Source organism: Amblyomma maculatum, chromosome 1, assembly GCF_055883805.1.
Source record: "Amblyomma maculatum isolate TAMU_Amacu chromosome 1, ASM5588380v1, whole genome shotgun sequence".
NCBI lineage: Eukaryota > Metazoa > Arthropoda > Arachnida > Ixodida > Ixodidae > Amblyomma > Amblyomma maculatum.
Window position 1 is genome coordinate 95,457,396 of NC_139344.1, and position 15,042 is coordinate 95,472,437.

At 43.7% G+C, this 15,042-nt stretch overlaps 1 protein-coding gene across 1 annotated transcript in view; it reads left to right on the forward strand.

The window, feature by feature from the left end:
- Positions 1 to 15,042, forward strand: part of LOC146203241 (F-box only protein 31-like) — a 72,918-nt gene that overhangs the window by 21,211 nt on the left and 36,665 nt on the right. Inside the window, exon 4 of the mRNA XM_084588608.1 lies at positions 9,960 to 10,136. Coding sequence (XP_084444734.1) covers positions 9,960 to 10,136 — 177 coding nt within the window. The remainder of the gene's footprint in view (positions 1 to 9,959; positions 10,137 to 15,042) is intronic.

Here is a 15,042-nt window from a genome sequence, read left to right on the forward strand (position 1 = left end):
TGGAGTGCATCCTGTTATCCAAGTAGGGGAATTCTATCTAGCGGCCACAGGAGGGGCACTAACGAACCGGTCAGCATTTCTTCTAATGGAAAAGGCTTCTATATAACCCCTAAGGTGACCTGGTCATGATTGCAGAAAAGAACTTCAGTTAGGCAAGCATTCGCTGCTAGGGAATTCAGCTACTTGGGTGAGTGGGTGGACTTCGTTCCAGATTAGTAATCTATGCCGTGCGTAAACTTGCTTTTACATGAATGTACATGTGCAGGTGGCTATTTATATATTTGTTAAATTTCTTTATTAGATCTCAGTTGCGAGTCAGCACTGGAGGGGTGTGTGTGTTCCTTCTTGGGCTCTGTTTTGTGTCTTGTGTACACTGTTTTTCATTATGACATCATCAGAAACATGTATCCGAGAGCTTGCTGTTTCCATTGTTCTCTTGAGTGGGACAATGAGGAAAATTAATCCAGAGCCAGAGGCTGTGCCTAAAATCCGCCGACTAAAACATCATATTTTCTAACTTGGTTGCTTGATGCTATTTCATTCGTTTAGTTCAATTCAGGAAGGGCCAAATTATGTAGCATGAGTGTACAAATTAGCAGGAATGCAATTCCTATACCTGCTGTTGCATTTCGGAACAAAGCACCTACGTTCCGGTGCTATTAATGATGTGGCTGCAGGACACCAGTTAAGTTTGCAGGCGGCTGGGCAGTGGGTCATGCACTTCTCACTACAGACGCTGTTTACTTGATCCTCATCTTCATTTCTTCTTTTTTTTTTTATTAAGCAGCTCCTCGCATTACGCCCACCCTGGCTATCCTAACTATTGGGGCATACGCTGCTCACAGAAGTCTGTCGAGCCAAAGTAAATACAGGGCTGGCAGCAAGGACACTGGAGGGAAACGTGCTCTCGATGACTGGGCCTGTGTGGTGCTATTCCTGGTGCATTGTTTGCGGGCAGTTTACGTCTTTTTGGAGTGGACTGCTTTTGGGCGGCTGAAAAGTGTAGTGTGTGGAAGGCTACTGGCGTGTATCGCCAGCTAGCAACACGTGCATGCAGTTGCGCGAGAATGGGATGCTTAACTGTTTTATTTTTTTTCACACCGTGCCAACGGCCAGCTAACTCATACACGCCGTATGTATCTCTACAGTGAGCACGGCTGGTGTGTGTGGCGTTGAACGTGTTTTTATTATTTTATTGCTGTTGTTTGGGGTGGTTGGGTCGGCTTGTGTGTGTGGCATTGAGGTGTTTTTATTATTTTATTGCTGTTGTTTGGGGTGGTTGGGTCTATTTTCGAGCTGTTCAAGGGGAACAGCTTAAGCGACCTCGGGAATGCACGTTGTGCTCGCGAGCATGGTGTTTTTTCATACGCTTCTTCATACAGAAAAAGTGCTCTCCTGGAGCACTGCCCAGTAATGCCATCTGTGATATGCAGTGACAACGGCGTCTGTTCCTCCTCTCCACTGTCACGCTTTCTGCTCGCCTCTGCAGGCAGCGCATGCCGGGAGTTGTGCCTCTTAAAAGTATTTTATCTCCGTGGGCTAGTCACACTGAATTACGGCGTGTTTGGTTCTAGTTAGGGTGTACAGCTGGAGTGAGCAGGGCTTTTTTTTTTTTTTTTAAGCGATTGTCTTGTCTCCTTGTTGGGCTCCATGGTGGGCAGCTGGCACCGTAACCAAAAAATGAATTTTTTTCATAGCGGCTTTCCTTCTTGCAACCGATAATCCTTGCACCAAAAGAGGGCACACCAAGATGACATGGAAATGTTCACAAAGAGTGAAAATAAATATCTGCACTTCCATGGGATTTACTCTGAAGACAGAAAAACTGCTTGACTGATCCCACCATTCATAGTTGCAAAACTTCTAACTGGAACCATACGTCAAGGCTGCAAAAGCTAGTAAATGTTGATCTCTTGCTGGAAGTGTTCTACAGACATCAGTACGAAAAACTGGAAACAGTCAGATCTTTTGCAAAAACCACTGTTTCATTTTCACACCTGACTCTGAATACAGTCCATGGAAGGGCAGCCTGAGATACTTGACTGAGGAAAAACTACTTGGAGGACTAAAAGACCAAAATGATACTAGTGTATACCGCACAAAAATAAGACAAGAAAACAAGGAAATACTAGTGAAGCACATTGTTCTCACATTTGAGTTGAGCATTCTCCCAGATTCCATGAACGTGGGGTACACGAAACTGAAAGTGTGGCAATACACTCTTAACCCACATTTCTGCTGCAAATTTCAAAAATATCGCCACAGCTCACGCACCTGTTGCGGTCAACTCACCTATGCTAAATGTACTTCCCATAAGTATCCTAATGGCAACTGCAAAGTTGAGTTGCATGTTTGCATGAACCGCATAGGCAGTCATCTGGCCTAGTCTTGATCTTGCCCAGCATGGAGAAAAAAAAAAAAAGAAATGGCGACACTAAAAGTAATTTAAACGTAACTTTCAGAGTAGCATGGAAGCAACTTTCATTGTCACAAAAACCTACCTATTCAATTTTGGTATAATGGTGCAGGATAACAGCTACCTTCAGTGCCTGCAGCGCCGTCCACGCCCCTGGTGAAAGTAGCTCGCGCTTCTCCACCACCCTCAAAGCAGGCTGCACTGGCCTCCTGTCAGCTGGCCCCAAGGCCTCTCCTTCACGGATTGGTCTAGCTCAAATGTTCCTGTGCACTCTGCATGGTCATCTAGCATGCATCAAGTTGGCCCTCTGCCATTTAGAATGGCAGAGGGCTCTTTAGAATGGCCAAAAAGTAGATAATCCCTGTATTACGGAGCCCAGAGACAAAACCTAGGCTTTTATTACGACCCTAAAAAGCTATAAAATATGGCATTCCTAATAAATTAGAACTGTCGTGGACTACTAAAGAACTACAGCGACATAATTTATGTATTAAGCCTAATTTTTTTATTTGTTTTGTGTTGACAACGCAAAAACATGTGTAAAAGGTATAATGTATTTCGCTGTGACAAGCAAGCCAGTAAGCTCTCTGGAGGTGTCACTGTAGGCCTTATGCAAAGCGGCTGCCATCTATCAGAGAAAAACGAAACCGACGGAACGGCACCATGTTGAAGGATGACTGTCGCCACTCCCTTAGTTTATTAAAGCGCTTCTTGCAATAGTTTACATTAGAAAAGTTCTTTTCGAAAAGTTGTTTTGCTGGCAAATTGAGTCTGCAGTTATGAGTGATGAGAGGTCATCAAATGGCCACTCATCACTCCACTGCAAACCAGTGCATACAAGTCAAACCTGTACGCACTGGTTTGAAGTGGATGTCCAAGATTTGACCAAAAGCGCTCAAGTCCCCTCATGATCTATATTTTAGTGCATAGCACTACTAGCTGCAATCACAAATTTCGCCGATGTTTTTCCGAAGCTGCTCGCTCTCTCTCTTCGTGAACTTGAAGGGGAGAAAGAGAAATTGCGCCTCGGCATTGAGGAGGCGGAGCGGCCGCGCAGCTGCAGCAGATTCCGCTCTCTCTCTTTCTCTCTCTGTCCTTCTTGCCATGAACTTGAAGGGAAAGAGAAGGTGGCGACACCTACATTGCACAACTTAACAGCGAGGTGGTGGAGCGGCCACACAGATCCAACCAGTGAGAGAGTAGGGCTTGTCACAGTTGCAGACGTCGCGGCCTTCACCGGGCAATGTTGTACAAGCGTGTGTTACTCCGTACTGAGCAGTCGTGTGCTGCTCGCACGTCCTCAACTTTGGCATCTCTCTCCTCGCATCAGTCACTCCTCAGCCTTCATGGACAGCAGACGTGCATGTGCAGTGCTCCCTGGACCTTAGCTCCGAGCCGTTCTCCGCGTCGTGAAGCAGCTTGTGCTTACCTCGTCGCCTTAATTGGTGCTCGCTTTCAAGCGCATTTCCCTGCTCTTAGATTACCATTCTTCGTCCTGGAGACCTTCTTTCATGCTTGGAATGTGTTGATGTAGAAACTCTGGAGCATCTGTTTTGCTCATTCCCTACATTCTCCTCAAATCTCTCTCTCTCTCTCCCCCTTTGATCCCACCTAGACCTTTCAGGCTCAGAGCAGTGCATTCCAGAGGGGGATGAAATACATCGTGCCTATTTTCGCTTATTTGTAATAAGAACCACTGAACATGGTGTAAGGAAAGCTGAGTACGCGGCTGCGCCACGCCTTTGCTTCGCGTCGCAGTAGATGAAGCCGGGATTTCTGGCGCTGCGGCGCAGGTTTACCATGCTCGACGTGCTGAAGTACTATGATTACGAAGACAGCAAGAACGCGACTCTACTGATTCTTATATTGCAGGTAAACAGCCCAAGAACCTAGAATCACAGAGAATGAGCAAGCGTGCCGAGCGTGTTCATGCAAAACGAAGCATAACAAAGTGTAGAATGCATGAAAAATATAGTAGCGATAAGCAGTGCTGCGCACCTACTTGGCGTTTGATTAACTGTGCAAATTGGCTGTGATTTTTTTTAGTACTGTCATGCCAAAACACATAGCCCTCTAGCAATTTACTACAATCAAAATGTGACCGCCGCAGCCTTCTTGAACCAGCGTCTTTCAGGTCCGCAGCCAAGCACCAAAACACTAAGCTGCTGCCACTAAATATATACATTATAAAAGTGACCGTGCACTTTTTATAATGAAAATTATACTTTGCAATATTTTTTCTTTCTGCAATAGCTACGTGATCATTACATTACTACTCACTTTTGTGGCCAGCGTTGACAGGTACTCTAGCAGAGCAACGAATTCGCGTGGTCAACCTATCGTGTTGTGGACGTGGCTTGCAATGTGCTGCAAGAATATACTAATACTTGCAAGCAAGCCGTAGTTCCACAGATAATCACCTTTCCATGATGTTACCCGGAATGAGAAGCGCGAAAGGTCAAACACGTTATGAGAACAGAAATTATTGACATTGTGTAGTGCAAACGCTTGGTGCTCAGTCTAACCACTTGCACTCACCGTATTCCTATCATTGCCCTTGCTAAAGCAAAACAAATGTTTGGACAACAAACTAACCCCATGTGAAACCGTTGAGTCGTATAGCGGTAGCAGCGGTAACTGATACAAGCCGTGACCGCATCAAAACAGTGGACCATGATTGCCCCTTCTTGTGAGGCCAACATTTTTATTTATTTATTTACAGACATACTGCGGACCATGATTAGGTCTAATCACACATGACGAATCGCAATCCAATCACACATGACCTGGCATCAATAATTCTCTACTAAGGCTGATACAATCCTCATAGATTTCGCTAAAGGTTTCAATCGTGTTCACCATAAAAAATTGATTTTGAAGCTAAAATCAATAGGTATAGATCTGAAAATAGCAGTGTGGATAGAAGCCTACCTTTCCAACCGTAAACAGTTCGTGTCAATAAATGGTTTCGACTCGGATTACCTTGAAGTCCTCTCTTGGGTCCCACAGGGCTCCGTTCTTGGGCCCCTGCTGTTTCTCATGTAAGTGAATGATATTTGTGTGCTGAACCTGGTGTGACAATGAGCTTTTTCAGATGACTGTCTGATTTATAGAGTCGTGAACAGCTCTGGTGATCAAATGAAGCTTAAATCTTTTTTACAAAACATTTCTGACTTGTGTGCAGCATGGGACATGCAAATTAACATCTCCAAAACGACGTATATAAACATAACAAGAAAAAAAAAATTCCTTTGTCTTACAGCTACAGATTATCTGGTTCCCCGATACCACACGTAGCCGAAGCAAAATACCTGGGGATCACACTAACCCAAGACCTTAAGTAAAACACACACATCGACAACATATGTAGCAGCGCGTTCAAACAGCTTGGTTTTCTTCGCCGCAGACTAGCAATAGCTCCACCGCACGCGAAGTTAACAGCCTACAATACATTTGTCCAACCTATCCTTGAGTATGCGAACATAATTTGGGATCCCCATCAAGCGTACCTGATCAAAAAGTTAGAAAAAATTCAGTCGAAAGTATTACGGTTCACATGTTCAAAATACTCACGTCATAAAAGCACAACAGCCTTGTGCATCACTGCACAGATACAGACCTTGTTTTGTCATCGGAAAACGGCTGTAATGAAGTTTCTTTACAAACTTTATAATCACAGAATAAACATAGATAAGGAGGACTACCTGTAAACACCCCAACGCCACTCCACCCAGGTTACCATAATTATTGTATTAGACCACTCTGGGCACGTTGTGACACGTTTAAATACTCGTTTTTTCTTAAGGCAATCGAAATATGGAATGCGCTACCAAGTGAAATTGTTAACATTGCTAACCCTGTCTTTTTTCAAAAATTTGAACGTTTTTTCGCCAATGAAAATGAGGTTGATTGTCGCTAATTTTCAGTTTCATTGTGTTCCTTTTTGTTTGTACTGTTGCTACATACAATTGACTTGACCCACTCCTGTATGAGCCTGAAGAAGGCTTACAGTATAATTTTTAAAAAATCAGGAAGGGCACTATACATGGCAATTACACTGAATTACATTTACACTGAACCGCAATGAAAAAAAAAACAACAACAAATAAACATATTTTTATGGTATTTTCTTGGTGCCTACAAAGCGTTTTCATCCTAATCTCTTTCACGATCTAGCGATAAAGAAATTTGCCCAGCAATGCTGCTGATTAGCACATAGCAACGAAGCAGCAACATTTGTCTCGCGGATGTCAGTGATTACGAAGGGAAAAAAAAAGAAATTTGCTTGAATCAAATGCCCTTACTTTTTTTCTCCTGAGCGTCTTTGCTCTTCTTCTGTGTACAGGGAATCATGGAGCAATATGAGGCATCCTGAATAACAACGAACTCGAGCGCGCATGACGTCCGTACCCAGATCTATGTTGCGGCATGGGAGGCTATCCTTCAACATGACGGATAGCAAGTGGCGGCCAATGGATGGCACCACATTTTGCATAAGGCCTATTGTCATCTGGTGTCATGTTGCAGCCCATCAAATTAGCCTCAAAACCATATGTGAAGCTATTGTAGTTACCATTCTGCATTTTAAGACAACAACAATTTGCTCTTTATCTTCAGCCATACTTTGCAGTAACTCTGCATGGCTTGGGAGAACATTTAGAACAGCTACCAGAGCTATATCTGGTAGCTGTGGTTTTAAATCCCACTCATCGGTTTGAAGAAGCAAAGTAACTGCCACTAGGTACTGGCTGGAGACCTGACCTACTGCCACCTTGGTCAAACTTCCCTTCTGTGTGTGACCTCACATTAACACACTTTTATAAAAAAAATGACTGTACTTTTTCTCTTTTATAGTAAAGATATTTTCGGTAAACATCGGTTATAGTAAAGTGCATCTGGCCGCAATGTTGAGTTCCTACAGAATGACATCGCCGCATGCGCACTACCTTAAATTGCGAGGTAATTTTTTTTAACACCTAGTGTTTTCTTTTTTTTTTTTTTTTATAGCTTTACTATCACCAAGCTTAGCAGCACTCAGGACAAGCAAACTTTACATAGGCTTGGAGTCATAAGGGAAAGCATGTAGCATGTAAGAAAAATGTAAAGCTGTCTACAAGCATGGAAAGAAGGCAGCGCAGTCTGTTCAGAAAGTAAAAGTGAATAAAAGTGCGGTGAGAAATAGGGAAGGGAAGAAACGTCCAAATGTTCACAGCACAAGACAGTAGTGGCAAGAACTGAAGGTGCGACATGTGCGGTTTTTCAGCGCTTGACTGTTGCACGCATTTCTCACCTATTGCCTCTTAAAAAACAGAAGCAGTGGAATATGATGTAGTGTTCATGCAATGCTTTGGTTTTCACATGAAACCAAACTCTATTGTATTCTAGCCACGTTGCCCTCATGCTTAAGAGGTACTTCTGCAAGATATAAGCGAAAAATTTTATAACTGAAAAGATAAAATGGCACGGAGAGACAAAAAAAGAGAGATGGAAGGTACTTTACTGTGTTTTTTTCGTTAAGCAACAATACATGTTCAGTAAGTAGCCATTTAATTAGCAGACAGCATCTTCAGGACCATGTTATCACCAACAACTGATAATAAATAGCAAAGACCGTGATAAAGTAAAGATTTTTGCCGGTCCGAGCAACTTTACTATATAGAGGTTCTGCTTAGTTAAAACCCGAGAACACAAAATTAAATTCTGCTGGGTACCAATCTATCTAGAAACCAGCAGTAACAAGAGGGTTGCTGTATGTGCTGCGGCTGCCTGTGGTGCTAAAATACAGTAAATGAATATGCCACTTAAAGATGCCATAAAATTTGCCCAAAGAAAACTGAGATAAAATTGTTAGGATTTGGGGATGGCTTGAACCTAATGATATGAGCGAAAGCTGTGAAAGTACCGCGATATCCCTATTAATACTGCCTTTCAATCTGCTTTTGCTCATATTTTATAAATGCAGGATTGGAAAGGAGCAGCATCTGTCACACATTTTTTTTTTTACACCTGAACTGCACTGTAAGGGAAGGGAAGAAGGTGGTAGTGAAAGTGAAGAGAGAGAAAGAGGTGCTGGGTAATGGATGGCTACGCAGTAATTTCGAACACCTGGGGATTTTTAACATGCACTGACATCGCACAGCACACGGATGCCTCTCTGTTGTGTCTGCATCGAAACGCAGCCGCCAACGGTCGCAGTTGAACCTGGGTGCTCTGGAACAGTAGTCAGGCACCTTAACCATTGCGCCACTGCGGCGGGACATATTTTTTTCTGCAAGGTAGGCTTTTAGGAAAGGAAGGCGCAGTATACTTTTGGGTGGGCACCTACTTTTAATCACGTGAAGGTCACCACCTGAAGGTCAAGCGGCCGGACGCTCTGGGTAAAGGAAGGCATAGTATAGTATATTTATAGCCACACTTTGTCTTGTGGCTTTTTGAAGGTCAGTGGCTAGCTCATACGGACATTATGTGTTGGTTTATAGGAAAGGAATGGCATAGTATCTATCACATTTTTTCCGTGGACACTTGAACCGCATAGCAACAGTTCGACCTCCTGTTCCTTGCAGGTCAAATGAAAGTCAAATTGCAGCCCTCGCTGACCTTGACCCGAGGTGCTGTCGTGAAGCTTTCGCCTCAAAATGGCAGCCATCATGTGGCAATGAAGTAAATAACCAGCTACACATAGTGAAGCCATTGATCAAATAATAGAGAATGTGCAGTTGTCAACAATGTTTCATCAAAGTAATTTTATGTTGCCTTCAGTTCGAACAGAACTTCTTGCAAACACTCAAACACGCAAACACTATGGAGAGGTTGTCACCACAAACTGCATAATGATTTCCTGTATAAAACTGAGAAAAACTGGGAAGAAAGCATTTCCTACACTTTTATAACGAGCATATCTGTTGCACTCTAGCTTACTCTTAGGACAAAATTCACTAGTTGAAATTCCTTCTCTCGATTCTGCCTTAAATGATGCAAATGGTTTACTCCAGTTTTAATGCTAAGTTCTTTTAACTTCCTTCTACCAGCCAGACATATTAAATGTACCAATTGGCGCATGGTGACCTCAGGTGTCTAAGTGCCATGCAATCCAAAACAACACAATACACTTTCCAAGAAATTTTATCACTACTGCTATTTGAAGTGTGTGCTCACCATGTGCTCCATCATCTTTTTCCAACACATGACTTCACTTTCACAAACTCTGGGTTACCATGGGCTGGGGCGAAGATTTGTTTCATGTGACAATGCTGACAAAAAATGGCAGGGCCCCTTCTAATGCTGAAAAAAAAAAAAAAAAGGTCGGGATGTAATTTTAATGCCCCTCATAGTTTAACCTGTCCCATATTTTTAAAACAGGGTTGTCAACTGATAGCTTGAGCTAAACAGTTTAGCTCAATGCTTTTGTTATTTGCCTCAAAAAGGGTCTGCTCACAAAAACGGTGAATTGGCAACTCAGAGTGTAATTTTTACTTGTGACAATACATGCTTCAGAAGAGCAGAGTGATTAAGTATAACTGTGACAAGAATTACACGTTTGCAGTTTGATCCTGCACTTGCTGCCATTGTGGGAACTGAATTGATGCCTCCCCTGGACCCTTTCATCACGGAGCCCCTACGGAAGAAGATGCTATTTTCCATACCTGTTTACCGGGAAAATGAAGAAGATGTCATCTGTGTAGGTGGCTACAAAGGACCCCATGAAGCACTCATTTTGGAGGTATGATGCATATTTGTATGTCTTTTCTTATTTAGAATTAATGATTATTTTGGTCCCCACTTGAACGCGATGAAGATAAGACTTCCAGAAACAGAGCTTTTTGAGCAAGTGCAGTTATTGGTTTGATTGCTTTTGTCTTCCACTGCAACCGTGACAGGGTGCTGCATCTGAAATGAAAATAGAGCACTTTATGCAGCCTCCACAGTCCTGCTCTTTGTGAAGGAATAACACCTTTGTTCCACTATAATCAATAAGTCCTCTTGTCAAGTCTACTGAGCAATCATTACGAGTCATGATGGCTTGTAATCAAAGGCAGCAATTTAAATGACATGTTGGTGAGCATTTGCTTTGATTTGACGGCTAACTTTCAGTGAGACTGGCAGTATAAGTACTTCAGTACATAACAGTTGTTGTCAGGGGGAGGAGTTTTGCAGTCTTCATTTCAGCCACTAATTCTAAAATAGAAAGTTTCAACCCAGAGGATTGAAACTTTGGAAATAAAATAATAAGCAGGGGTGGAAGTGCTACTCCATTTGCTCCATTCTTATCCAAACTGCTTTCCCTGCTCTAAAGCTGCTCCAAACCAGTTTCATCGATCTTTTGTGCCATCATATTTAGCACGACACACGTTTTTGCCGCACATTGGGTCACTGTGTAGCCTACAAAAGATTTGATTCGGTCTAGTCTGGTTAAGCAAGTGTAAGAAACACAGCAGGATGGTGGTATGCTGTGAGTTGTGTGTACACGCAGTGAGGGCTGCTGTAGTAGAAACGATGACAGCACAGTGGTAGCGGAGTTATAATGCATATTGCTCTGGATCTAATATGTATAAGGTTTTCATGAACTAGAAAAGCATGTAGCATGAGAAATATTTGTGCACAAGGAAATCTAAAACAAACCAGAAGCGATTGGAGGAAATTAATTATGAAAAATATTTTCAGCATGTGACCTATAGACCTTTGCATCGGGCGAGGAGGTTGTCGAAACGCCTCCTCCCTGGATTGTTGCAAACCGGTTTCCTGCCGCCTCCACCATATTGACGTCAGGCGCACATAACAGCCCAGCGAGCAATATGGTGACGCCCAGGAGGCCCTCGTTGCAAAGGTCTATACAGCACCAGCCTTTTGAATCGACGGTGATGATAGAAGTGCGAGCAGTGAATGAAGCAGTCACCATGGGCTATCATCTTGAGCCTTAGGAAGCTTGTCCGGTAACAAAAGACTGCATGAGTGGTTCTGGTGGCTCTGCTGTGAAAACAAGCAGGTACAGGGTGGTCAAAAGTTCCCAGGCTGCTCTGAGTAGCTGGGACTGGCTGCTCTTCTCTGTCGCGGCACTGCTATCAGATGCACATCACGCCGTGCCCCGGCGATGAGAGTGTGCGCTGAGGGAGTGTCAGACCTCATTGTTCTCACTCTCCTAGATGATAAAGTGGTGAAAAAAGTAATACAGCACGCCCCTTCACAGTTCTTTTTTCGTATTCCGCCATGCTGCAGCTTGTGGTGCGGCAGACGACCATTTGCGGGAGTGAAGCTTGATGCTTGTGTCAATATTTAGGTGAACTATAGCTGCTTTTTCATACTTTTGTTCTTTTTGGCGTACGATAACATGCGTTTACCTTGACACCAGCTTTTCGTAGCTCGCGGGCCTGTGCTTTTTCACATGCCATATGTCTATATGTCTCTAACAGGGTGTTGAACTGGAACCGAGCCCGAATTTTTGCCCGAAACTGAACCAAATCCGAATTTTTTCTGCTATCTTGGAACTGCACCCGAACCGGAACAGATCGGAGGAACCATTCCTAACGGGTTTGCAGTACAGTTTCAACCCACTTTTGCTGACAACTTACCTTCATTATTTTTTCTTTTATCGCGGCTTGTAAAACGCTCTTCTTGCTTATTTCCAAAGTGCCACTAGACATTTAATTAATCTGATTTTTTGGCAAATACAATAATGACTGCAACCCCAATTCGTGGCAGAGGGGACTTTTGTCAGTGCCTTTTGGGCTACAACACACAAGTGCCTTTGAGTTTCACCTCCATTGAAATGCGAAATGCAAAGGTGTCTGCATGCTGTGTGATATACAGTCACACGTATGGTATATACATCATTAGTCTTGGGGTGTGTGCTTGGTTTGACCTTTATCTGATTTCAAAGTCCTTTAGTGGGAGCCAGACGAAACATTGTCATGCATTGTGAGGATTTTGTTTCCGGAACGATGTGAAACATGCAGCTGGTGCTGCTGTTTTGCTAGCTAGAATACCCCCTGTGGGGTCATTGCGAGGGGGAAGGGTTGGCAGTCGCACTGCTAAACTCTCCCGAAGGCAGCTCTTCTGAGAACTGTTGCCAGAACAGCCATTCTGTTCTTCCCATGACGGTCTTGTGTCCGCATTGGTCCACCTCCTGGTAACGTAATAAGCTTGTGTTTTAACGCGAGGCCGCGCGCGAGAAGTGGATGAGGGAAGCCGCCATCGACTCAGGTAGGTGCGTACATTTTTCTCTCCGGGTTGCCCGGCTTTGGCCGGAGACCGTGGGTACCTTGTATGCTTGCTTGAGACCAGGCCTGAAAGGAGTCCGGTGCCGACGCTGCTGAGTCAGAAAGGCCTAGTTTGGCACGGCTCTCTGTCACTGCCGGCCAGTGCTGGTGGCCACACGTGTTGAGCCATCGACGTGCAACTTGTGTCATCGAGATGAGCTCCACGCATCTCTCATCCTCCCTGGTCACGTATCATGAACGCTTTTGACCCTTTGGTTAGCCGTGTGGCCTGCGAGCGCCCTTAACTCAGCCGTGAACGCGAGTAGCTTTTACCTTGTATGCGCTGCGCCGCGGCTCCACTTTCGAATGTTGTGGCTGCGCTATGGGTTGTAATGAGATCTGGGGGTTAGTGCAGTGTTTTTGACACAACTTTCTGTGCATTAAACATTTGGGCTTATAACTTGTGCTTTTGCTTCCTTTGGAGCGGAAGCGCAGGCGCACAATGCAGCTGGGCTGTGCTCTCGGCTTGCTTTGGCCCAAACCGGCGGTATGTGAGTGAGGTGCCATACATCTGATAACTGCAGACACCTTATCTAAAGTAACTCCACAACACGTAGCAGTAAGAGGTTTCGCTCCAAAATAAAATTCATTTGAAATTTTGTGGACCTGAAAAGCACACCACTGAAAAGCACACCAGGAAACATTATTTTCTTCTAACTTCCTTTTGGCGTGTGACAGCTTTAGTTGGTTGTGTGCCAGTGGAAATAATAATTATTTTTCCCCCCATCCTGCTCTAATCAGCGGTCATTCATTGTCAACATTTTGCTGAGGTCTGTACAGCCAAGTCGAGCCAATCATATCTGACGACTATATGAATTTTCAGGTTTCGTTATATACTGAATCAGGAAAGAAAACTGAAAAAGTGGAGTAGAAAAAATACATCAGAACCTTTTTTTTTACCCGATCGAACCGGAATTTAGTGTGTCTCTGGAGCTGAACCCACACCCGAAAGGCGTGAACTCAAACCCGGAACAAACCCGAAAAAATTTTGTTCGACACTCTGGTTTCTAATTGTTCCATTCCACAAAAATCATGATAGAGCAGGCATTGTTTGCTTGAGCTTCCAAAAAGGTTTTGGTTGCTGCATTATTTCCATTTCCATCTCTCGAGTCTTGTATTTGCCGAGTCTACTTGTACTGAATTGTACCACCTGTATGACTGCAGTGTTTTTTCCCCTGCACTAATGTCCCTGTTAGGGTGCCGTAGGTAAATGAATGAATGAATGAATGAATGAATGAATGAATGAATGAATGAATGAATGAATGAATGAATGAAGCGTTTAGTATCTTCATGCGCGTGAAGACCCGCATATGTATGTTGAGATTTCAGCACTTGTTGCTGACACTTCTGTGAAATATTTCATACATATCTACGAAGTATTAACTAACAGGGTTATGTTTTCAGCGCTTTTACTTTCCTTCCTGCTCACACTAGAGTGAAAAGAGTACTTTTCCTTATTGTCAGAAAACAAGCAGGCAATGAATGTGTTTCTCGACACTCGGTCATGCCCCAAACATTTTTTTAGATTAGGCAACATGCTCTTCAACCCGTCCCTCGATATTCGTCACTCTTGCAGAGGCATATAGTCGACATCTGTAGTTACTTGTATTTGCTGGCATGTGTTTGCGGTTGGTGTTGCCTTCTTGCTGTCAACATCTCCACGCTCAAGGATGTTGTGTTCCGCTCTTGAATGAAGCTGCTCATTTCGTGCTTACGCAGTCATACGCATTCTTAATATATTCGCAAGCGTTCCTGAAAACAGAGTGCTTTTACCTCTGCTTCATGTTTTAGTTTTGTGCAGGAAATCTTCATACAGTGCCGAAGTAGCATCTTGAAAAAAGGGGTCATGTGTTCATGACAATCTTTGCTCTCCTAAGGCAAGTAGTGGCCTATCACTGAACAGTTCGTAAATGGACATGCTGAGCATGTTTGCCACAGATTGTAGTTCGTTATTTCTTTAGTAAGGTGCACTTGCTCACTGACCTGAGCATGTCCATTTTTAAACTGTTCTTTGGCAGGTTATTGATTCCACTCTGATGGCATCGTCATGGCCATATGTCCTTTTGACGCCATTACATTGCCATTGTAAGTATTTTTGCTGGACAACTGAAAAGTGACGACACAGAAGTATAAGCGCATAGCTGCCAGGGATGCCGTGCACATATATTAAAGATTCGCATTACTGCCTAAGCGCCAAATGAGTCCGCTCTCTTCCAGCGCGGAACAAAACATGCTTGAAAGCCGAGATGCCAACAACCCAGTGCCAACTCCAACTGCAATGCAGGAATCGGAGAGATCAACTGCATGCCTCTGCAGTGGTGATGAATATATCGGTCCGCCCAATGCAAAGCACGGAACCTAAAATTGACGGAA